The sequence below is a fragment of the Bufo bufo genome, chromosome 7 (genome assembly GCF_905171765.1).
Source record: "Bufo bufo chromosome 7, aBufBuf1.1, whole genome shotgun sequence".
Classification (NCBI taxonomy): Eukaryota; Metazoa; Chordata; class Amphibia; order Anura; family Bufonidae; genus Bufo; species Bufo bufo.
The window spans coordinates 222,776,110-222,799,327 of NC_053395.1; the positions used below are offsets into that span (position 1 = coordinate 222,776,110).

The 23,218-nt window shown below is 43.6% G+C and overlaps 1 protein-coding gene across 1 annotated transcript; it reads left to right on the top strand.

Annotated features, from left to right (window-relative positions):
- The first annotated feature begins 1,523 nt into the window (after positions 1 to 1,523).
- LOC121008618 (keratin, type II cytoskeletal 8-like) lies at positions 1,524 to 22,429 on the top strand. Its single transcript, XM_040441277.1, has 9 exons — positions 1,524 to 1,906; positions 10,414 to 10,622; positions 12,313 to 12,373; positions 15,272 to 15,367; positions 17,376 to 17,540; positions 17,757 to 17,882; positions 18,561 to 18,781; positions 21,453 to 21,502; positions 22,124 to 22,429. Exons 1-9 carry the CDS (start codon positions 1,619 to 1,621, stop codon positions 22,261 to 22,263), a joined length of 1,356 nt encoding a protein of 451 aa, XP_040297211.1. The 5' UTR covers positions 1,524 to 1,618; the 3' UTR covers positions 22,264 to 22,429.
- The last annotated feature ends 789 nt before the right edge of the window (positions 22,430 to 23,218 follow it).

Here is a 23,218-nt window from a genome sequence, read left to right on the forward strand (position 1 = left end):
AGACTTGTTGCAGCTGAGGCATGAACTGCTCCCAGGTGAGGCTGGGCGTACATGTATACAGGTGACGTGGGCAGTAATATTCATGAGGGAGAGGCAGGGACTGTACAGGACAACCTCCATGTGCTGGAACTCCATCTCATGACTGGACACACACATGCAGAAGTGAACCCAGAGGGAAGATGTACAAGACTTCCTCTTATATTTCCCATTTCTCTTGATTTGATCCTTGAATTGTATCAAAAACTGCACCAAAAATGCCTGGGATCCCAGTCTCAAGCATCTTCTATGGTGAGCAGCTTCCATAAACTTCCAAACCCCCTGCTGTCACGTTATGGATTCTTAACGATGTTGCCCTGATTTTTCACTCAAAAACCACAAGTTACAGCAAGAACCACAAGTTACAGCAATGGCCATGCTGGACACCCTCTCTGTTTAATGGAACATCAAGTTCTGGAAATTGCTTTTAGATGTCCATCACCCCTTGTCATGTGTCAGGTCCCACAGAAGTCCAGCACTGACTGGATTCCATCTTGATGTCTATTGAGGTTCCTCAGACCTTGTAATATAGTCTGGCCGGGCCCATGCTATGGACCGCAAATTGCTGTCAATGAGTCCGCTTCCATGGTGCGGGATGCACACGTCCGGTGCTTGTGTATTGCGCACCCGATGTATGTGGGCCACAATACAGCCACGGCCGTGTGCATGAACCCTTATAATGTACAGACCCTTTGTGGGACCACCTTTGATATCCCTGAAGCCCCCTGCTATGTAGACTTGTAGTATCACAAATAGGTGGTGGCACCAGGGGCACCGCAAAGGGGTTTCTCTCCCACCTTAAAGCCAATACAGAGAATCCCACTCTCTCTCTTAGCCTGGCTATAGTGAGGACTTCTGTAATGAATTTAGGGGCTCACACTTATTGGGGAATTGCTGGAGATACAGGAGGACGCTTAATAATTGGAGACCAAGGGACCCTCCTACTGTTCTTGCAAAGGGTCTCTCAGCAACTGGTTGGCACAATGCATTATGCCAGGGTTCAATTTTTTGGGGGTCTCCATCAGACCTCCCAAGTGTCTCTCTTTTGAAGGGACAGTCCCTATTTTTGAACCAAGTCCCTGTGTCCCTCTTTTTGATCTGAGCTATAGATTTGCATTCTCACATTTACAATATTGATCCAGAAAGTGTTTGTCTGGTTCCTCTCTGTATACTATTTCATTATTTGATACAATTTGTATTTTAGAAATTTGTCTGTTCAGATAATTTTCGTACACTAAGAAAACTGTGTAAATATGCAGGAAAAATGGACTTTTATGCAATGAACCATAAGTCCCTGTTTGACTGTCCAAAAAGTTGGGAGGTATGGTCTCCATGTCACAGTGGGGTACAGTAATTGGAGACAAGCGCAGTGTTTGCTGATAAGGTGGTGACATCTGGGGAAGGGTCTGGACAGCAGCCATACTCCAACCCAACCTCCGGAGGAGGAACGTCCATTCAAATAATGTGTCAATAAGCAAGAAGGAAAAGCCAACAGATATCACAAGGAGCCGTCCTCTCAGGGCTACATTTCTGCTCTTTGCTGCCTGCACCAAGTCCCAGATTCCTCCCGGCCACCAGCACCATGAGCCTATCCAGAAACCGCTACGCCACCACCCGGGGGTTCAGCAGTAGGTCCCACGGCTCGCTGTCATTACAGCCCACCGTCTTCCGGGCAAGCAATGGCTACCAGCCTGGAATGCAGCGAACCATCAGCGGCCTGAACCTCTCCAGGGTGACCCCCGGGTCCAGCACCTTCCTGCTCTCCTCTCTCCCCAACCTGGAGGTGGACCCCAAACTGCACCAGATGAGGAACGAGGAGAAGGAGCAGATCAAGGGGCTCAACAACCAGTTTGTCAACTTCATAGACAAGGTAAAGGGGGCAATAAGCCTGCAGCTCGTTTCCTCTCTCATTGAATTGTTCTATTCTTCCCTGTTATCAGCCATTTATGACTGTGATACCATCTGCTGGCTTCTGTATCTAAGCCATGTGGGATACTGTCTGCTGAGCTGTGTATCTAATACTATCATGTGTGATACTGTCTGCTGAGCTGTGTATCTAATACTATCATGTGTGATACTGTCTGCTGAGCTGTGTATCTAATCCCATCATGTGTGATACTGTCTGCTGAGCTGTGTATCTAATCCTATCCTGTGTGATACTGTCTGCTGAGCTGTGTATCTAATCCCATCATGTGTGATACTGTCTGCTGAGCTGTGTATCTAATCCCATCATGTGTGATACTGTCTGCTGAGCTGTGTATCTAATCCTATCATGTGTGATACTGTCTGCTGAGCTGTGTATCTAAGACTATCCTGTGTGATACTGTCTGCTGAGCTGTGTATCTAATCCTATCCTGTGTGATACTGCCTGCTGAGCTGTGTATCTAATACTATCATGTGTGATACTGTCTGCTGAGCTGTGTATCTAATACTATCATGTGTGATACTGTCTGCTGAGCTGTGTATCTAATCCTATCATGTGTGATACTGTCTGCTGAGCTGTGTATCTAATCCTATCCTGTGTGATACTGTCTGCTGAGCTGTGTATCTAATACTATCATGTGTGATACTGTCTGCTGAGCTGTGTATCTAATCCCATCATGTGTGATACTGTCTGCTGAGCTGTGTATCTAATCCCATCATGTGTGATACTGTCTGCTGAGCTGTGTATCTAATCCCATCATGTGTGATACTGTCTGCTGAGCTGTGTATCTAATCCTATCTTGTGTGATACTGTCTGCTGAGCTGTGTATCTAATACTATCATGTGTGATACTGTCTGCTGAGCTGTGTATCTAATACTATCATGTGTGATACTGTCTGCTGAGCTGTGTATCTAATACTATCATGTGTGATACTGTCTGCTGAGCTGTGTATCTAAGCCTATCATGTGTGATACTGGCTGCTGAGCTGCTGTATCTAATCCTATCATGTGTGATACTGGCTGCTGAGCTGTGTATCTAATACTATCATGTGTGATGCTGTCTGCTGAGCTGTGTATCTAATACTATCATGTGTGATACTGTCTGCTGAGCTGTGTATCTAAGCCTATCATGTGTGATACTGGCTGCTGAGCTGCTGTATCTAATCCTATCATGTGTGATACTGGCTGCCGAGCTGTGTATCTAATCCTATCCTGTGTGATACTGGCTGCCGAGCTGTGTATCTAATCCTAACATGTGTGATACTGTCTATTGAGCTGTTGTATCTAATCCTAACATGTGTGATACAATCTGCTGGGCGTCTGCTGGGCTTCTGTATCTAAGCCTATTATGTGTGATACTGTCTGCTGTGCTGTGTATGTGATACTGTCTGCTAAAATGTGTATCTAGTCCTATCTGTCGAGCTGGAGTATGTAATTCTATCATGTGTGATACTGTCTGCTGAGCTGCAGTTTCTAAGCCTATCATGTTATTCTATTTGCTGAGTCAATGTACTGTATCTAATCCTGTCATCCATTATATTGTTTGCTGGGCTGTGTATCTAATCCTATAATGTGTGATACTGTCTGCTAAACTTGGTATCTAATCCTATCATCTGTGATACTTCCTGCTGAGCTTCTGTATCTAATCCTATCATGTGTGATACTGCCTGCTGAGCTGTGTATCTAATCCTATCATGTGTGATACTGCCTGCTGAGCTGTGTATCTAATCCTATCATGTGTGATACTGCCTGCTGAGCTTCTGTATCTAATCCTATCATTTGTGATACTGTTTGCTGGGCTTCTGTATCTAAGCCTATCATTTGTGATGCTGTTTGCTGAGCTGATGTATCTAAGCCTATCATGTGTGATGCTGTTTGCTGAGCTGATGTATCTTGTCCTATCATGTGTGATACTGCCTGCTGAGCTGATGTATCTAATGTTATCATGTGTGATACGGTCTCTGATCTCTCCTATTCTGTTTGCTACAATGTGTCATTTCATGTAAAATGTATCAGTAGAACTTGGATAAGCCCTTTAGGCTGTGTTTACACAGCTCATGTTTTGGCACAATTATCATGGCAAAATGACGCAGAAATTTTGTATAACCCGCAGCAAACGATTGACGGCACCATGTTACTGATTAGAAGGACTGATCATTGCTCCGTTATCTCACATCCTCAGAAATAAGACCAGATCAGAAAGGGCAGCGTCCACAGTAGGGCCAAAAACTGAACCAACATTGTTATTATTGCAAATTAGCGCAGTTTTCACATTGCTTGTGCGCAGATCTGTGGGTTAAACGACTGTTTGCTTGTCAAAACAACCGATTTGAACACAGCAACAAATACTGGTAAAACTGCGTGCCGGCAGAGTTTTCCATGGTCTATGGCCATGCATAGCATAGAGGCAGACCCTCGGAGAGAAGGGGCTCCGTCCCATTGGTCTCATTCCCTTGGGTGGCAATTACCTGTGCAGGACTCCCCTCCAAAATAGAAGGAACTGCATAATTAGTAAACAGAGGGGGGTTGAGGAATCAGCGAAAGGCTACATGCACATCCGTATGCCATCGTATTTTGGTTTTTTTTGCGGATCTATTGTAAAAATGCCTAAAATGGACAAGAATAGGACATGTTCTATTTTTTTTTGCGGGGCTACATTGAAATGAATGGGTCCGCATCCTATCCGCAAAAATAAACGGAACGGACATGGAAACAAACAACATTTATGTGCATGTAGCCAAAGGGTTATGGAAGGGTTTTCTGTCCTGTGGGCTCCATAATGGGGGGCCCAGCTATATCTTTGCTGTGGGACCCAGTTTCTTCTACGTATGCCCCAGTGTGCGTCATTTTTGGTGTAAGTATCCAGTCGAGTTCATTGATACAAAGTTGCACTATGGAGATTACCTAGCAACGCCCCTTTGTTTTACTGGATACCCGGACCAGAGGGGCGGAGCAATGTTTTGTAAATATGGTGCACCGTTTTTCCTAGCCCCCTTATGTCTGACTCCTCCCACCTCATGTTTGAAGAGGCCTTTTGTTCGGCCTGTTGCTGCAGCTCAGTCCCATTCAAGTAATGAGGCTGGGCTGTAATATCAAGTACAGCCACTATACAATGTACGGCGCTGTGCTTGGTGAGCTGCGAGGAGGCCACAGCGCTGTGGGATTTGAAAGTCAGACTCCTACTAATCAGATATTGATGATCTGCCTCCTCTTATACTGTTTACAGATTATCAAGAAGTGGGGGTCAGAACAGAGGACTGACATAGGACTGCAGGATCAGACTACAAGGGGTTTGTAGTCTGTTACCATGGAAACATAGTAACATAGTAACATAGTACATAAGGCCGAAAAAAGCCCTCTGTCCATCCAGTTCGGCCTGTTATCCTGCAAGTTGATCCAGAGGAAGGCAAAAAAAACCTGTGAGGTAGAAGCCAATTTTCCTCACTTTAGGGGATTAAAAATTCCTTCCCGACTCCAATCAGGCAATCAGAATAACTCCCTGGATCAGCGACCCCTCTCTAGTAGCTATAGCCTGTAATATTATTACGCTCCAGATATATAAGTCTATATGCAATGTTGCTTCATATTTTATCTTCGATTCATTGATGCAATAACAAAAAATGGTTTAAAAAAATCTGCAAACCCTTTAAAAATGGACACCCAGGTGTATTTCCCCTGCAGAATACTACACCCAGCGGATAACGCTCATTGATGTACAGGACATTCAGTGTTCTATTACAGGGAACCGCAACATCTAAAGCTTCGCAGGTGTGAATATTTCCTGCGCACAGACCGTGAGAGCCAAATATATGTAGCAGAGTACAATTACACATTGCAGAACAGTGCAGTACCTACCGTGGAGGACGGACCAATGACTACTATGGAGTCAGTGTTTTCCCCACCTGCGAAGACACTGTAACAACACTTACCTACAGACACCACTGGGGGGAGCTTGTTGCATAACGCCTTATATAGAGTCCCGTTCAATACTACCGTAGCTGTAAAAGTTTAAGTGCAGTGAGCTCCCCCTAGTGGTGGATGCAGGCAGGATACATTTTATAATTGACCAATTTCATAAAACTAGATGTCCCCTGTAAAGATATATTATGAAGCATTATGCTCTCATCTGGTGAAGTGGAGACACCAAGTGTCTTGTTCAGTAGAGCAGAATGGATAGGCAGCGCCGGTTCAGTAGAGCAGGAGGACAAGTGCCGGTGTATGAGAACTGGACAACCAATGCAGCAGAGCTGGAGAAACTGTGCAGTAGAGTTGTTGACTCAGGGTTGTGGAGATGTAGGCTCAATACATGCATCAGAGCTGGAGGTCTGATAACCAGATCAGAAGGCTGATGTAGAAGAGTAAAACTGAAGACTGGTGTAGCTGAGTTGATGTAACAGAGTTAGGCCTCATGCACTTGGCGGTGTCTGTATTTCGTTCAGCAAATTACAGATCTGCAACATAGAATATTCTTCATGTGCACTCTGCATTCTTCTCACTCCATTCTTTACTGGAGAATGGTTAGCAAAGTTAATGTAGCAGAGTTACTGGAGACTGGTGTAGCAGATTTGATGTAGAGGAGTTACTGGAGACCGGTGTAGCAGAGTTAATGTAGCAGAGTTACTGGAGACTGGTGTAGCAGATTTGATGTAGCAGAGTTACTGGAGACTGGTGTAGCAGATTTGATGTAGAGGAGTTACTGGAGACCGGTGTAGCAGAGTTGATGTAGCAGAGTTACTGAAGATGGAAGAAACAAAGCTGCGCGGCCGGTTTACAGGAACACATAGCTCATAGTTTCACACAAGCTTTAGGGTGCCTTCACACACGGCAGATTTTGTTGCAGAGAATCAGTGAATGAGTTTGTTTTGGTGGGAAGCACATGGATGTGTTGTGCCCTGACTTAAAGGCTGGTCCCTGTGGGCGCCCTAGCAGGCAGAGGCATAGCTACCATGGAAGCAGGGGACCTGGAGGAGGGCAAATGGATTTATTTTCAGGGCCCAGGGAGTGGTGAGTATAGTGCTCCTAGTCCTTGCACTGGTATTACTCACTGCTCTCTGTTTCTCTTCTCCGGCAGAGAAGCTTCAGGACAGTATGTAATGTGCTGTACAAAGAGCGGAGGCGCACGCGGGAGGAGAAGAGAGGTGAGTATTTATTTTTTAGTCTGGTCTGAGGTCTACATTAAGGGAACTGAGGGGGGGGGGGTATTCAAAAATTTGCTGTGTGGCCCTGTCAGTTCTAGTTCCGCCAGTGCTATCAGGTCATACATAAAATATATATCTTAAATTTGGGGGTAGTGATCTAACATCAGTATATATGAAAACATTTTGCGGTCCCTCCCTATTTTCAAAACCTCTGCTGGCTGACAGTGCATGAAACATTCCTGTTTTTTTACAGGCTCAAAACCCATGCTGACTTTATACTTCTCACAGCTGTGCATTTGGTACAGTTGTATCCAGTCTAGACAATCCTCTGTGAGCTAACCACATAGGCAGATCATATCTCTCTCCTGCCCTGATAGTTTGATACATTTTGCCTGCACTGATACATTTTAACAGACCGGAGATCCGATCGTTTGGCTCACAAAGGATTGTCCAGACTGACAACCGTTGTAAGTAACCTCCTTCTGTGAGAAATATTGAGTCAGGACAGGCTTTCCGTCTATGTGCAGCAAGCAGAGATCTTGAAAATGATGGGAAATTGAAACACAAAGTGGCAGAACTTTTCATATGATGACTAAGCTATTTAACCTGAAATCTCTGTAAAGTCTCGTTTCTCGGGGTCAGTCAGGGTCACGTTCACATTGTATGATCCCGTGTGACACGGAAACCGCAGGACGCGGTAACCCAGGACTCTAATCCTGGGGACAGGACACAGACAGAATGGTGAGAAAATGATTGTCAGCCTCAGGGAATAATGGACGGATCTTATGTCATTACTGGGGTATTGTGAATAATGCCCTCAGTAAACATGGGCAGCATAATCCCTATGACAGTATCCTCCCAGCTGGTATTACGATGCCAACCTCCCTGTGCAGCCACACACCTGTGTGCTCAGTGCCCGCTGTTTGGGTTTCGTGGTCAGGAATAATCTCAGTGCAGTTCTCATGGTACGGGCACAGGAGCTGGCGCTGCGCCATGAGGGACTTGGTGTGAACAGTCCTGTGTGCCAGGATGCAAGGGCAGAGGTGTAACCTAAAGTACCTGGGCCCCAATCCAAAATCTATATTGACCCCCCTTTCCTTTCCCCAATCTGGTATCTTCATAGGTGGCAGTGGGGGGTGACAACGCCCTCTGCACCCCTATAGCTATCACCCTGTACAGGGGCATCCTTATTGGGGGTGCATAGAGTGTACTTCAGGGGGCTGCAAGCTGCTTTGTAATACAAGAGAACAGCAATGCTGTCACTGGGCCATGTGGGGACACAATAAGGGCTCGTTCACATGACCGTGTGAAGCCCGTGCCCGTGCTGTGGACCGCAAATTGCGGTCCGCAATGCACGGGCACCAACTTTGGCCCAGCCGCATGGGGATCATGGACCCATTCACTTGAATGGGTCCGCGATCCCTCCGTTCCGCAAAAAGATAGAACATGATCTTTTTGCGGTGCGGAGGCACGGAACGGAACCCCAGAAAGCACTCCGTAGTGTTCCGTTCCGTGCTTCCGTGCCGGATTTGCGGACCCATTAAAATGAATGGGTCCTCATCAGTGATGCGGAATGCACATGGAACGGTGCCAGTGTATTGCGGATCTGCAAATGCGGTCCGAAATACGTCAACGGGCAGCACACGTTCGTGTAAACGAGCCCTAACATTGTGAATACTTCATTATTATAGATCTTATGGACATTAGGTAGAATTCGTACACTGGAATCCAATAGTGTTCATCTATTCACTGCCTGGTGTCCGTTATGTGGCAGATTAGATGGGATTTAAGGCACAGGGTTGCATTTGGCATTCTGTACTGGAAACTGGGTTAGATTTATATTGGGCAGCAGCAATGTCAGAGTCAGGGCTACTGGAATATCCAGTTTATTAGATGGGCTGCTCCAGAGCCCTGAAGTCCACTTGGCACAATTAAAGGAACATTTCCAGGTGAAGTTGAGTCACTGTTGTTATGCCTAGCACATAGTCTGGTTCCTTTAAGTGTGTGTAACTCTTGATCTCTGAATCCTATTACCCTATTTGTTATATGGGGGAAGCGGACACATTAGCTTCCAAAAGGGTTACTGAAAGCAGAACACCCCTATAAGAAATGGCAATGGACAACCTGGCCCCTGCAGCACCATCTAGTGGAGATAAGTGGTACTAGCAAGGCAGAAGTTAAATGTTAGTGTTCTTGGCTGCTTTATGGTTTTATGAGATAAAAATAGTAAAAATATCAACTCTTCTGCCAAATCTTATGATTTGTTCCAGTAATAATATCTTGCGACAAAATAAATTTTAGGCATGGATAATAAATTTTACAAACTCCATCACAGATTCCCATAAATAAACTAGAAAAAGGAAACATTATTTTTGTAACAAACTCTGCTGTAACCATTTATAAACTCTGTCTCTTTGTTGATACATTTGGTTTGTCATTTTGTAGCAGATGTTTCTAGGAGCTGAATGATCGTCAGGGGGTTCACATGATGATATTGTAGGTTGTAGATCTTATTGTTATACAAATACTGAGAATTCCTGTAATAATTGAGCTCGGCAGTAAGAATTGTAATAAAATCACGGGTTTCCACTCTAAATTTTTGCAATCATTTCCTACAACTAGTTCCACCATAAGGTGCCCAAGGATAAAGATTAAATATTAAAGACACAAAAATCCTTGAAATTATCAATTATTTGTTATTTATTTATGATAATTATTTGTTTTTGTTTCTTTGTAAATTTCTGGATATCAATTGTATTTAGATTTAGCCCAAAGCCTCCCCTGCGCCACCTAGTGGCTGCTTTCTAAACACCATGGTCCCTTTTGCAATCATTTTTTTTTGATCAAAGCATCTAAAATGCAAAATGAAGCAACTTTGCTGAGCCGGTTTTGTGTATAAAGTTCCTATGCACAATTAGATGTCTCCATAGTCAACCATTTGACTGAAAGAAAATGTATACCCTCTAAGATACAATAATAATGATTGCCAAGCCCTCTACCTTCTGCTGAAATAAAAGCCAAAACTGCAACCCTTACTCCTGCGAGGTCACTACTGTAAGGATCCCTTTTTTAACCATTTTTATTGCTCAAATTGCATTCAAAATACAAAATAAAACAATTCCTGTTTTGTGTACACAGCTCCCATGCAGAGTTAGGTGTCTCCATGGTACCAGACTACAAGAAACCCTTTGTAGTCAGATCCTGCAGTCATGTGTAATTTATTATTTCTGACTTTCTTGCAATATATTAATATAATAATTCTAATGCCTCACATGACTAATGATCCTCCACTGTAATGATTATTGCTCGCTGACAGGTCCGGGACCTGGAAAGACAGAACAAGGTTCTTAAGACCCAGCTGCATCTCCTGAAGGAGAAGGACACATATAAGTCAAACACTGATCATATAATCCTGACGTCCAGCAACCACCTGAAGCAGCAGATCGATGGCCTCCTGCATGAGAAGGACAAGCTCCAGGCCGCGCTCCAGAACATGCAATCCGTGGTGGAGGAACTCAAGAGCCGGTCAGTATATTCTCCTGTACAGGGCGCTGGAGCAGAGTAAATGCTGGATACATAGGACTTATAGGGGCACAGGGTCGGCTTCAGATTTATACATCATGCCAGCTCTCAGACTGGGCAGCCACACTATAGTGTCTGATCACAGCCAGGGATGGGCCTAGGTCTGCGGAGAGCCCAGGGTTGTGATAATACTGCCCCACCATCACTAAACAATGCAACCATACAGTGCCAATAAAAGTGCCATACGGTGTTCATATTAATACTGCCACATAGTGCAGATATAATCATGCCATATAATAGTTCCATGATAATACTACCATATAGTACTCAAATAATAAGCCTTTAACTCATTTTCACCTTAAGGACCAGGCAATTTTTTGCAAATCTGACCAGTGTCACTTTACGTGGTGATAACTTTAAAACGCTTTGACTTATCCAGACCATTCTGAGATTGTTTTTTCGTCACATATTGTACTTCATGACACTGGTAAAATGGAGTCAATTTTTTTTATTATTATTTATTAAAAAAAATGAAAAATGTGCCAAAAATTTGGAAAAATTTGCTAATTTCCATGTTTCAATTTCTCTACTTCTATAATACATAGTAATACCTACAAAAATAGTTATTACTTTACATTCCCCATATGTCTACTTCATGTTTGGATCATTTTGGGAATGACATTTTATTTTTTGGGGGACGTTAGAAGGCTTAGAAGTTTAGAAGCAAATCTTGAAATTTTTCAGAAATTTTCAAAAACCAACTTTTCAAGGACCAGTTCAGGTCTGAAGTCACTTTGCGAGGCTTACATAATAGAAACCACCCAAAAATGACCCCATTCTAGAAACTGCACCCCTCAAGGTATTCAAAACTGATTTTACAAACTTTGTTAACCCTTTAGGTGTTCCACAAGAATTAATGGAAAATAGAGATATAATTTCTAAATTTCACTTTTTTGGCAGATTTTCTATTTTAATGTTTTTCCAGTTACAAAGCAAGGGTTAACAGCCAAACTAAACTCAATATTTATGGCCCTGATTCTGTAGTTTACAGAAACACCCCATATGTGGTTGTAAACCGCTGTACGGGCACACGGCAGGGCACAGAAGGAAAGGAATGCCATATGGTTTTTGGAAGGCAGATTTTGCTGGACTGGTTTTTTGACACCATGTCCCATTTGAAGCCCCCTGATGCACCCCTAGAGTAGAAACTCCAAAAAAGTTACCCCATTTTAAATCTCCCTTTTCACTGCTACAATTGCTCTGCTAGATTATCTTCGGCCTGACAGCTGAGGGGACGTGTCCTTTCTGCTGCAGCGCTCTCCCTGTAACTGCCACGGCTTCTAACAGAACATGTGGCTGGTGGCAGTTGAAGATTTAAACGGAGCGTGTCCGACCAGCTCAGTGAGACGGAGAAAAGAAAATAAGGAACGGAACAGACAGCAGGTGGCGCTATACAGATACATTTTATTGAATAGCTCACTGGCTATACAACATTTTTAATTACATGTAATTAATTACAAAAGTATTCAGATCCAGGCACTGAAAAATGTGGACTATGTTTCGTGACACAACCTCTTTAAAGGATATTTTGTGTGTAGATTTTATGTCATCTTTACATATGTTGAAGTCTTTGGTGGCTATGGGGAAGAAGATTGTCAGTTATCTTCTCCACCTTTCTGCCTTGTTTCTGCAGATACGAGGATGAAATCAACAGAAGGAATCAACTAGAAAATGATTTTGTGCTGACGAAGAAGGTGCGTGTGATGAACTTTAGGGTCGAACTCAGCCATACATGCCTTTCAGTTAAGAATTGAAGATGGGGGTGCTGTTGCATTGATATCTATGGCAAATATCAGCTAATACTAGTGGACAAAAGTGGTACTGCAAGTGACAAAGAGTAACAATGTATCAACATTGCAATAAGATTATTGGAATGAAATAACTTCTCAAAATGGTAGATAGCTTATTACAGGGAATCTTCTGAGATAGATAGATAGATAAAGAAGAAAATTCTTTATTCACCAGCGTGACGTTTCAGTCCTCTCACTGGGACTTTTCTCAAGCAGTGATACATAACAATGGTGCTGGGTACATATATATAGCTTAAACTAGATAATTGATAATACATAATTGTCAGAAAAATCATAAAAAAACATGATTTAAAACACAATATAAATTCATCTGATACTCCCTATCAATCCCTAATGTGATGATGCATAATTCTAATTAATATTCACATAACATCATTATATCCATATACATAAATCCTCCATCCAGTGACATAATTGATATATTAAAAACTCACATGCACAGCTTAATTAAAAACAAAATTGAGAACATAGCAGATTACTAACCAGCATGGAAACCCCTCATGCGTTCGGCGTCAAACAAAGCCAAATGCGCATGCGCGGAAGTGAAGTAAATAACTTGTGGAGAGCAGGAAGCGACAATGAGGTGGAACGCACACACGCGGCTGTCAGCTGACCATCACGTGAGCGACCGCCTCCCCGGCATACTTGGGCTCACCTCATTGATCTCCTCACTATACATGTACATCCTGTACATTATCTAGTTTAACTTATATAAAGTGGATATAAAAAGTCTACACACCCCTGTTAAAATGTCAGGTTTCTGTGATGTAAAAAAATGAGACAAAGATAAATCATTTCAGAACTTTTTCCACCTTTAATGTGACCTATAAACTGTACAACTCAACTGAAAAACAAACTGAAATCTTTTAGGTGGAGGGAAGGAAAAATATAAAAATAAAATGGTTGCATAAGTGTGCACACCCTTAAACTAATGCTTTGTTGAAGCACCTTTTGATGTTATTACAGCACTCAGTCTTTTTGGGTAGGAGTCTATCAGCATGGCACATTTTGACTCTCCATCTCCTGGGTACAGCCCTCTTCAGATCACCCCACAGATTTTCAATCGGATTCAGGTCTGGGCTCTGGCTGGGCTATTCCAAAACTTGTATCTTCTTCTGGTGAAGCCATTCCTTGGTTGATTTGGATGTATGCTTTGGGTCGTTGTCATGCTGAAAGATGAAGTTCCTCTTCATGTTCAGCTTTCTAGCAGAAGCCTGAAGGTTTTGGGCCAATATTGACTGGTATTTGGAACTGTTCATAGCTCCCTCCAGCTTAACTAAGGCCCCAGTTCCAGCTGAAGAAGAACAGCCCCTTGGCATGATGCTGCCACCACCATGCTTCACTGTGGGGATGGTGTTCTTCTGGTGATGTGCAGTGTTGTTTTTGCGCCAAACATATCTTTTGGAATTATGGCCAAAAAGTCCAACCTTGGTTTCATCAGACCATAACACCTTTTCCCACGTGCTTTTGGGAGACTTCAGATGTGTTTTTGCAAAATGTAGCCTGGCCTGGATGTTTTTCTTGGTAAGAAAAGGCTTTCGTCTTGCCCCTCTACCCCATAGCCCAGACATATGAAGAATACGGGAGATTGTTGTCACATGTACCACACAGCCAGGACTTGCCAGATATTCCTGCAGCTCCTTTAATGTTGCTGTAGGCCTCTTGGTAGCCTCCCAGACCAGTTTTCTTCTCGTCTTTTCATCAATTTTGGAGGGACGTCCAGTTCTTGGTGATGTCACTGTTGTGCCATATCTTCTCCACTTGATGATGACTGTCTTCCCTGTGTTCCATGGTATATTTAATGCCTTGGAAATCTCTTTTGTCCCCTTCTCCTGACTGATACCTTCTAACAATGAGATCCCTCTGATGCTTTGGAAGCTCTCTGTGGACCGTGGCTTCTGCTGTCGGATGAGACTAAGAAAATTTCAGGAAAGACCAACTAGAGCAGCTGAACTTTATTTGGGGTTAATCAGAGGCACTTTACATGATGGCCGGTGTATGCCGACTCCTATTTAACAGGATTGTGAATGTGATTGCTTCTTTCTGAACACAGCTACATCCCCAGTTATTAGAGGGTGTGCACACTTATGCAACCACATTATTTTAGTTTTTTTGTTTTGTTTTCTTCTCTCCACCTAAAAGATTTCAGTTTGTTTTTCAGTTGAGTTGTACAGTTTATAGGTCACATTAAAGGTGGAAAAAGTTCTGAACTGATTTATCTTTGTCTCATTATTTTACAGCACAGAAAGCTGACATTTTAACAGCGGTGTGTAGACTTTTTATATCACTGTATATATAGAGGACACATACAGGGGTGTGTAGACTTTTTATATCCACTGTACATATAGAGGACACATACAGGGGTGTGTAGACTTTTTATATCCACTGTATGTGCACCCAGCACCATTGTTATGTATCACTACTTGAGAAAAGTCCCGGTGAGAGGACTGAAACGTCGCGCTGGTGACTAAAGAACACTATTTGTAATCCCATCCCCGGGAGAGCCGTGGAATTTTCTTCTTTATGCTACTTTTGGATACGGGATTGTCTCCATAGCCTCGGGCACACCATTTACTTTTTGTCTGCTGTGCTGCTTTCATTTGTTTTTGTTATAGATAGTAGATATTTTATAGATTAAATCAAACTAGAATATTGACACCCTTGCACCAGGCCTATCACAGACCACCCCTTACCTAAAATACAAGGCTCACTCCAGCTACAGGGTTTCCCCTTGACTTTATAATGAAATGTTCTTCCTTTTAATCTCTTCTGCCCCTCCAGGACCTGGATGACACTTACCTCCACAAAGTGGACAATGAATCCAAGCTGGAAAGCCTGACAGATGAGCTGGAGGTTCTGAAGCAGCTGTGTAATGAGGTAAAGTACAGGACAAGTGCGAGCCTTCCAATGATGAGCCCGTTGTGGGATCCAGGGTCCCATGGGAAATGATGACCTAGACCAGGGATCAGCAACCTCCGGCACTCCAGCTGTGGTGAAACTACTACTCCCAGGATGCACACTTTCTTGGCTGTTCTAAGAACTCACATAGAAGTGAATAGAGCATGCTGGGAGTCGTAGTTTCACCACTGCTGGAGTGCCAGAGGTCGCCGACCCCTGACCTATACTAAGCCATAGAAATCAATGGTTCTGTGTTATACACAGGGGAGCCAGGTCCTTGTCTGTAGCTCATAGAGGTAGGTCCTGGGTATGGGAGGCCCCTTTACAGCATTCACATCTCCGGGAAAATTCCTTCTTTTAAAACCTGGGGGTGGAAAATTAAATCTGCTTGCTGTTAGTGAATGAAAAGCTAGAGACGTAAGGACTCTTTCAGACGAGCGCGTGTCTCACGCTCCAGACTCGCAGCGCAGCTCCCGTCCTGACCTCCCAGCACTGACGGGGTCGCATAGAATTGTATTGATTTATGATGCTATGTAACCCTTTGAGGTCTGGCATGTACTGGATAACACTGACATAATCCTGCCACCGCAGCAGTGCTGAAAGTTCATGATGGGAGCTGAGCTGCGAGTCCGGAACGTGACACTCGCTCGTCTGAAACCAGCCTAATACTTCTCCCAGCTAAGGGTTTGTTACAATTGTATCATCTAGATTCTAGACAATCCTCTGTGAGCTAAACACATCATCAGCAACACAAGACTCTCTTCTGTCCTGAGAGTTTGTTACAGTGTATCAGTGCAGGTAAAACGTATCAGTCTGGAGTCCAGGCTTATTACATCTTGGCCAATTTATTTCTCATTTTCAGAATTATTACTTAAAGGGTAAAATTTGTAAAATTATAAGATTTCTAATGTAAGTACATACAGTACAGACCAAAAGTTTGGACACACCTTCTCATTCAAAGAGATTTCTTTATTTTCATGACTATGAAGGCATCAAAACTATGAATTAACACATGTGGAATTATATACATAACAAACAAGTGTGAAACAACTGAAAATATGTCATATTCTAGGTTCTTCAAAGTAGCCACCTTTTGCTTTGATTACTGCTTTGCACACTCTTGGCATTCTCTTGATGAGCTTCAAGAGGTAGTCCCCTGAAATGGTCTTCCAACAGTCTTGAAGGAGTTCCCAGAGATGCTTAGCACTTGTTGGCCCTTTTGCCTTCACTCTGCGGTCCAGCTCACCCCAAACCATCTCGATTGGGTTCAGGTCCGGTGACTGTGGAGGCCAGGTCATCTGGCGCAGCACCCCATCACTCTCCTTCATGGTCAAATAGCCCTTACTTTCAACGTTTTCCCAATTTTTCGGCTGACTGACTGACCTTCATTTCTTAAAGTAATGATGGCCACTCGTTTTTCTTTACTTAGCTGCTTTTTTCTTGTCATAATACAAATTCTAACAGTCTATTCAGTAGGACTATCAGCTGTGTATCCACCTGACTTCTCCTCAACGCCACTGATGGTCCCAACCCCATTTATAAGGCAAGAAATCCCACTTATTAAACCTGACAGGGCACACCTGTGAAGTGAAGACCATTTCAGGGGACTACCTCTTGAAGCTCATCAAGAGAATGCCAAGAGTGTGCAAAGCAGCAATCAAAGCAAAAGGTGGCTACTTTGAAGAACCTAGAATATGACATATTTTCAGTTGTTTCACACTTGTTTGCTATGTATATAATTCCACATGTGTTAAATCATAGTTTTGATGCCTTCAGTGTGAATCTACAATTTTCATAGTCATGAAAATAAAGAAAACTCTTCGAATGAGAAGGTGTGTCCAAACTTTTGGTCTGTACTGTACATAGATGTCACTGGAAATGCACAGGTCAATGGCTTATAGTTAGTGGGAGTGTTTTCACCTTTTGAGATGAAGTGTGAGATTTCTCAGGTAAATTCTGTATTTTTGGGGGTTTTTTTCTGCTGAAGGAAATTCGGGAGCTGCAGTCTCAGGTGCACAGCGACAAAGTGACGGTAGAACTGGACAATAACCGAGATCTGGAGATGAAGCAGGTTATGGACGAGGTCCGGGCACAGTACCAGAACATGGCGGACAAGAGCCGTCAGGAGGCCGAGCACTGGTACAAGAGCAAGGTGCGAGTCTTATTGTGTCCTCTCCGTTCCCTACAAATAATGGGAACGGAGTGGAAGGAACAGGTCTTTTTGGTAAGGTGGGTTAATTTCAACCAAACAGGGGGGCAACGCTTTGATTTTTGCTATGGGGCCAGTTTTTCACTATGGAGGCCCCTGCCCTACTCATAGGATCCTCTGATGTGAATCGGCTCATAACCTTTTTTGCTTCATCCACAGATTGATGATTTGGTCAATCAGGGTAAACGGACAAGTGATGAGTTGAAGGCTCTGAAGAACGAGGTGGTGGAACTTCACCGGATGATACAGAGGGTCAACAGTGACAATGAGGCCCTAAAGAACCAGGTACATGGGCCCTTGGGGGACACACTACTCAGATCCACCCGCTGACCCGCCTATTTTTCTTTTAGCCCCTTGAAGTGGTAGTGAAAGTGTCCCAATCCAACAGTGCCAGGAATGTTGCCGACAATACCAAACACAGCCATAGTGCCCACCGCCACTGTGCCAATCAAAGCCTCCCTGACCATGGCAGTTACATTGCCACCATACAATGCCAAGTGCTGCACCTCTCATAGTGTCCTCAGGGGGGCGCACATAGTCAGCAGAAGACTTACATGCAAGAGCAGTACATAGGCTCCATAAATCCTTAATATCCTTTAGGAAGCTGTCTATAGAGTGGCAGTGGGCCCCTTATGTACTGGGCGCCTTTGGACTTGGATAGATAGCCACCTAATAATTTCGCCTTCATAGAGACCGCCCCTGAGGTGCCCCTTGCTCTCAGACACTTAGTGGGTCTGATGGCAACCAATGGTTTCCTCCATATAGAGCCACCATGCTAGCGTCAATGCACCAAAGCTGTGTATAGGATTGGGCAATCACTCTTTAGGCGTTGGGTACCATAGAGCGAGCCCCAGTTTTCAGTATCCATAGGGGGTGGCCCCTGCTCAGGTGGACTCTTCTCTATCTCCTACTAGAATTTTTACACCACTTTTTCATCCCGTCTTCTCCATCTTTCTCTCTCAGAGAACCAATCTTGAGAACACCATCGCCCACACAGAGGAGACTGGGGAACAAGCTATACAGAACGCCAAGGGTCACGCCCAGGATCTGGAAGACGCCCTGAGGAAGGCAAAGCAGGATATGGCTCGCAAAGTGAAAGAATACCAGGATCTGATGAACACCAAGCTGGCGCTGGACATTGAGATCGCTACCTACCGAAAACTGCTGGAGGGCGAGGAGACCCGGTGAGTGGAGAGAAAGCATCTCTGGACACCTATGGTTTGGAAATTACCTTACTGCTGAAAAGCTGTGTTATTCTACCAAATGTCACTGAGCTCTGCTGGTACAGTGCAGTCTGCTCCATTACTGTATGGACAGTGTACTTTAAATCATACCTGTAGTAAAACTACAGAGCTGCACTCACTATTCTGCTGGTGCAGTCACAGGATCAGTACAGGATAAGTAATGTATGTACACAGTGACTGCACCAGCAGAATAGTGAGTGCAGCTCTGGAGTATAATACAGGATGTAACTCAGGATCAGTACAGGAGAAGTAATGTATGTACACAGAGTTACATCCTGTATTATACTCCAGAGCTGCACTCACTATTCTGCTGGTGCAGTCACTGTGTACATACATTACTTATCCTATACTGATCCTGAGTTACATCCTGTATTATACTCCAGAGCTGCACTCACTATTCTGCTGGTTCAGTCACTGTGTACATACATTACATTACTTATCCTGTACTGATCCTGAGTTACATCCTGTATTATACTCCAGAGCTGCACTCACTATTCTGCTGGTGCAGTCACTGTGTACATACATTACTTATCCTGTACTGATCCTGAGTTACATCCTGTATTATACTCCAGAGCTGCACTCACTATTCTGCTGGTGCAGTCACTGTGTACATACATTACATTACTTATCCTGTACTGATCCTGAGTTACATCCTTTATTATACCCCAGAGCTGCACTCACTATTCTGCTGGTGCAGTCACTGTGTACATACATTATTAATCCTGTACTGATCCTGAGTTACATCCTGTATTATACTCCAGAGCTGCAGTCACTATTCTGCTGGTGGAGTCACTGTGTACATACATTACTTATCCTGTACTGATCCTTACTTACATCCTGTATTATACTCCAGAGCTGCACTCACTATTCTGCTGGTGCAGTCACTGTGTACATACATTACATTACTTATCGTGTACTAATCCTGAGTTACATCCTGTATTATACTCCAGAGCTGCACTCACTATTCTGCTGGTGCAGTCACTGTGTACATACATTATTAATCCTGTACTGATCCTGAGTTACATCCTGTATTATACTCCAGAGCTGCACTCACTATTCTGCTGGTGGAGTCACTGTGTACATACATTACTTATCCTGTACTGATCCTTACTTACATCCTGTATTATACTCCAGAGCTGCACTCACTATTCTGCTGGTGCAGTCACTGTGTACATACATTACTTATCCTGTACTGATCCTGAGTTACATCCTGTATTATACTCCAGAGCTGCACTCACTATTCTGCTAGGGCAGTCACTGTATACATACATTACATTACTTATCCTGTACTGATCCTGAGTTACATCCTGTATTATACTCCAGAGCTGCACTCACTATTCTGCTGGTGCAGTCACTGTGTACATACATTACTTATCCTGTACTGATCCTGAGTTACATCCTGTATTATACTCCAGAGCTGCACTCACTATTCTGCTGGTGCAGTCACTGTGTACATACATTACATTACTATCCTGTACTGATCCTGAGTTACATCCTTTATTATACCCCAGAGCTGCACTCACTATTCTGCTGGTGCAGTCACTGTGTACATACATTATTATCCTGTACTGATCCTGAGTTACATCCTGTATTATACTCCAGAGCTGCAGTCACTATTCTGCTGGTGGAGTCACTGTGTACATACATTACTTATCCTGTACTGATCCTTACTTACATCCTGTATTATACTCCAGAGCTGCACTCACTATTCTGCTGGTGCAGTCACTGTGTACATACATTACATTACTTATCGTGTACTAATCCTGAGTTACATCCTGTATTATACTCCAGAGCTGCACTCACTATTCTGCTGGTGCAGTCACTGTGTACATACATTATTAATCCTGTACTGATCCTGAGTTACATCCTGTATTATACTCCAGAGCTGCACTCACTATTCTGCTGGTGGAGTCACTGTGTACATACATTACTTATCCTGTACTGATCCTTACTTACATCCTGTATTATACTCCAGAGCTGCACTCACTATTCTGCTGGTGCAGTCACTGTGTACATACATTACTTATCCTGTACTGATCCTGAGTTACATCCTGTATTATACTCCAGAGCTGCACTCACTATTCTGCTAGGGCAGTCACTGTATACATACATTACATTACTTATCCTGTACTGATCCTGAGTTACATCCTGTATTATACTCCAGAGCTGCACTCACTATTCTGCTGGTGCAGTCACTGTGTACATACATTACTTATCCTGTACTGATCCTGAGTTACATCCTGAATTATTCTCCAGAGCTGCACTCACTATTCTGCTCTTTGCCATTGGAAACAGTCTGCAAAGTTGTTGTTGGACACACACTTAGGGGGTCATTTATTAAGACCAGCATTTTGACGCCAGTCTTAACAACCCCTATAGCTAGCGAAGGTGCTGGCCTTTACATAACTTTGTCGTATCCACCACCATTTCTAAATCTACACCAGCTCCCTTGCATAAATGAATGAGACGAGCCTGCCGGCCCACCCCTTTCCCCAACCTTTGCGCCGCAATCTGCGCTAGAAATACACCTAATATAGACGTATTTCTGTTAGTAAATGACCTCCTTACTTTTTCCTATGTTAGATGACTGTAGATCTGTGGTTTCTTTTAGGTTGAACCATCATCCCTCCAGTTCCCAGGTTTCTGCTATGGATAAATTGGGTGAGTGTTTTTTTCACTGGAGTTTCCATGGAAATGTGAGAAATAAGTTATGAAGTTTATGTTGGCATTTTCCTTTGTTCCCAAATTCCCCCTCCCTTGGCATCTGGGGCCGTGACCAAGATCAATGCTGGTGGTCAGACTAGCCAAGACTGCTGTATCTATGTCTGTCCTGTGCGATACTGTCTGCTGAACTGATGTATCTAAGCCTATTATGTGTGATACTGTCTGCAGTGCGGCTGCATCTAAGCCTATCATGTGTGTCAGTAGGCTGAGGGGTGTATCTAAGTCTATCAGGTATGATACAATCTGCTGAGGGGTGTATCTAAGTCTATCAGGTATGATACAATCTACTGAGCTGTGTATCTAAGTCTATCATGTGTGTCAGTAGGCTGAGGGGTGTATCTAAGTCTATCATGTGTGATACAATCTGCTGAGCTGGTGTCTGTAAACGTGTCACATGTGATACAGTCTGCTGAGCTGCTGTATCTAAGCCTATCATGTATCACACAGTTTAATGAGCTGGTGTATCTAAGCCTAGCAGGTTTGATACTGTCTGCTGAGCTGGTGTATCTAAGTCTGTGTGATACTAACTATTCACATTTCTCCATTTTATTTCTGCAGCCGGTCTCTTAAACTTTGACGGGAGAACTTCTTCTGTGACACGAAATTCCCCGAACCCAAAGAAAGTTGTTCTGGTCAAGACGATTGAAACAACCAATGGCAAACAAGTCTCGGAGGCGAGTCACTATTCCCATGAGTGAGCCGTGCGCGGAGGAGCCGACTCTGCGGACGCCCCGCACTGCAGAGCTCCACCAACACTTGCACACGAACAAACCTGCTGATTTCTGTCACTGCCTCTGACAACTCCACACAAAAAGCTAAATAAAAATTGATGTCACACTGAGCCGATCTCCCATGTGTCTGCGCTGCGAAAAAAGGGCGAGGGGAAATGCATTCTGGGTGATGGCTGCAGTGGAGGATGTAAAATGTGGTATAACTATAATAAATACCTGCTGATCAATTCTAAAAATCCATCCTTTTCTATCTTCTTCTTACAGCTGGGGGTTTGTTACAATTGTATTCATTCTAGACAATCCTCTGGGTGCTAAACAGCCTGGACTATAGACTGATACATTGTAACAAACTCATATGCAAAGAGAAGACCAGCACTCGCAGGATGGATGCAGTTCTATTTATTGCCAAATCAGAAGAAAAGTGACGCGTTTCCACTCTACAACTCGATTGTAGAGTCGAAACGCGTCACTTTACTTCTGATGTGGCAATAAATAGAACTGCATCCATCCTGCGAGTGCTGGTCTTCTCTTTGTATATGTAAGCGGGACACCGACCCTGGACACGTGCACCGCGCAGCAGTTGTGTGCCGACTGTCCTCTTGTGAATCGACATTGTAACAAACTTTGATAACATATTTGTGCCACTGATACATTTAACTGGCAGAGCATTGTCTACACTTGATCCAATGACCCTGAGCTGTGAAAGTATTACTACCCCCACCATACCCTAAAGGGGTTGTCCAGGGAATAAAGTATGTTTTTTAAATGCAGTGAATGCTTTAAGGCTAAACCCATCCCATGGTCCCCGTCTGCTTACTAACCACATGATCACTACAGTCGCTGGCTTTAGCACTTCTATCGTAGAAGCAGAGTTCTACAAATGTGAGGGGGTGTCCCCAAAGCTGTAGACACCCCCCTTACG

Bases quoted from the DNA above. Each gene is read 5' to 3' on its own strand.
- LOC121008618 (XM_040441277.1), top strand. From the start codon at position 1,619: ATGAGCCTATCCAGAAACCGCTACGCCACCACCCGGGGGTTCAGCAGT. The intron at 15,368-17,375 runs GTAAAGTACAGG...TTTCTGCTGAAG, and splicing joins TGAAGCAGCTGTGTAATGAG to GAAATTCGGGAGCTGCAGTC. The intron at 21,503-22,123 runs GTGAGTGTTTTT...TTATTTCTGCAG, and splicing joins TTCTGCTATGGATAAATTGG to CCGGTCTCTTAAACTTTGAC.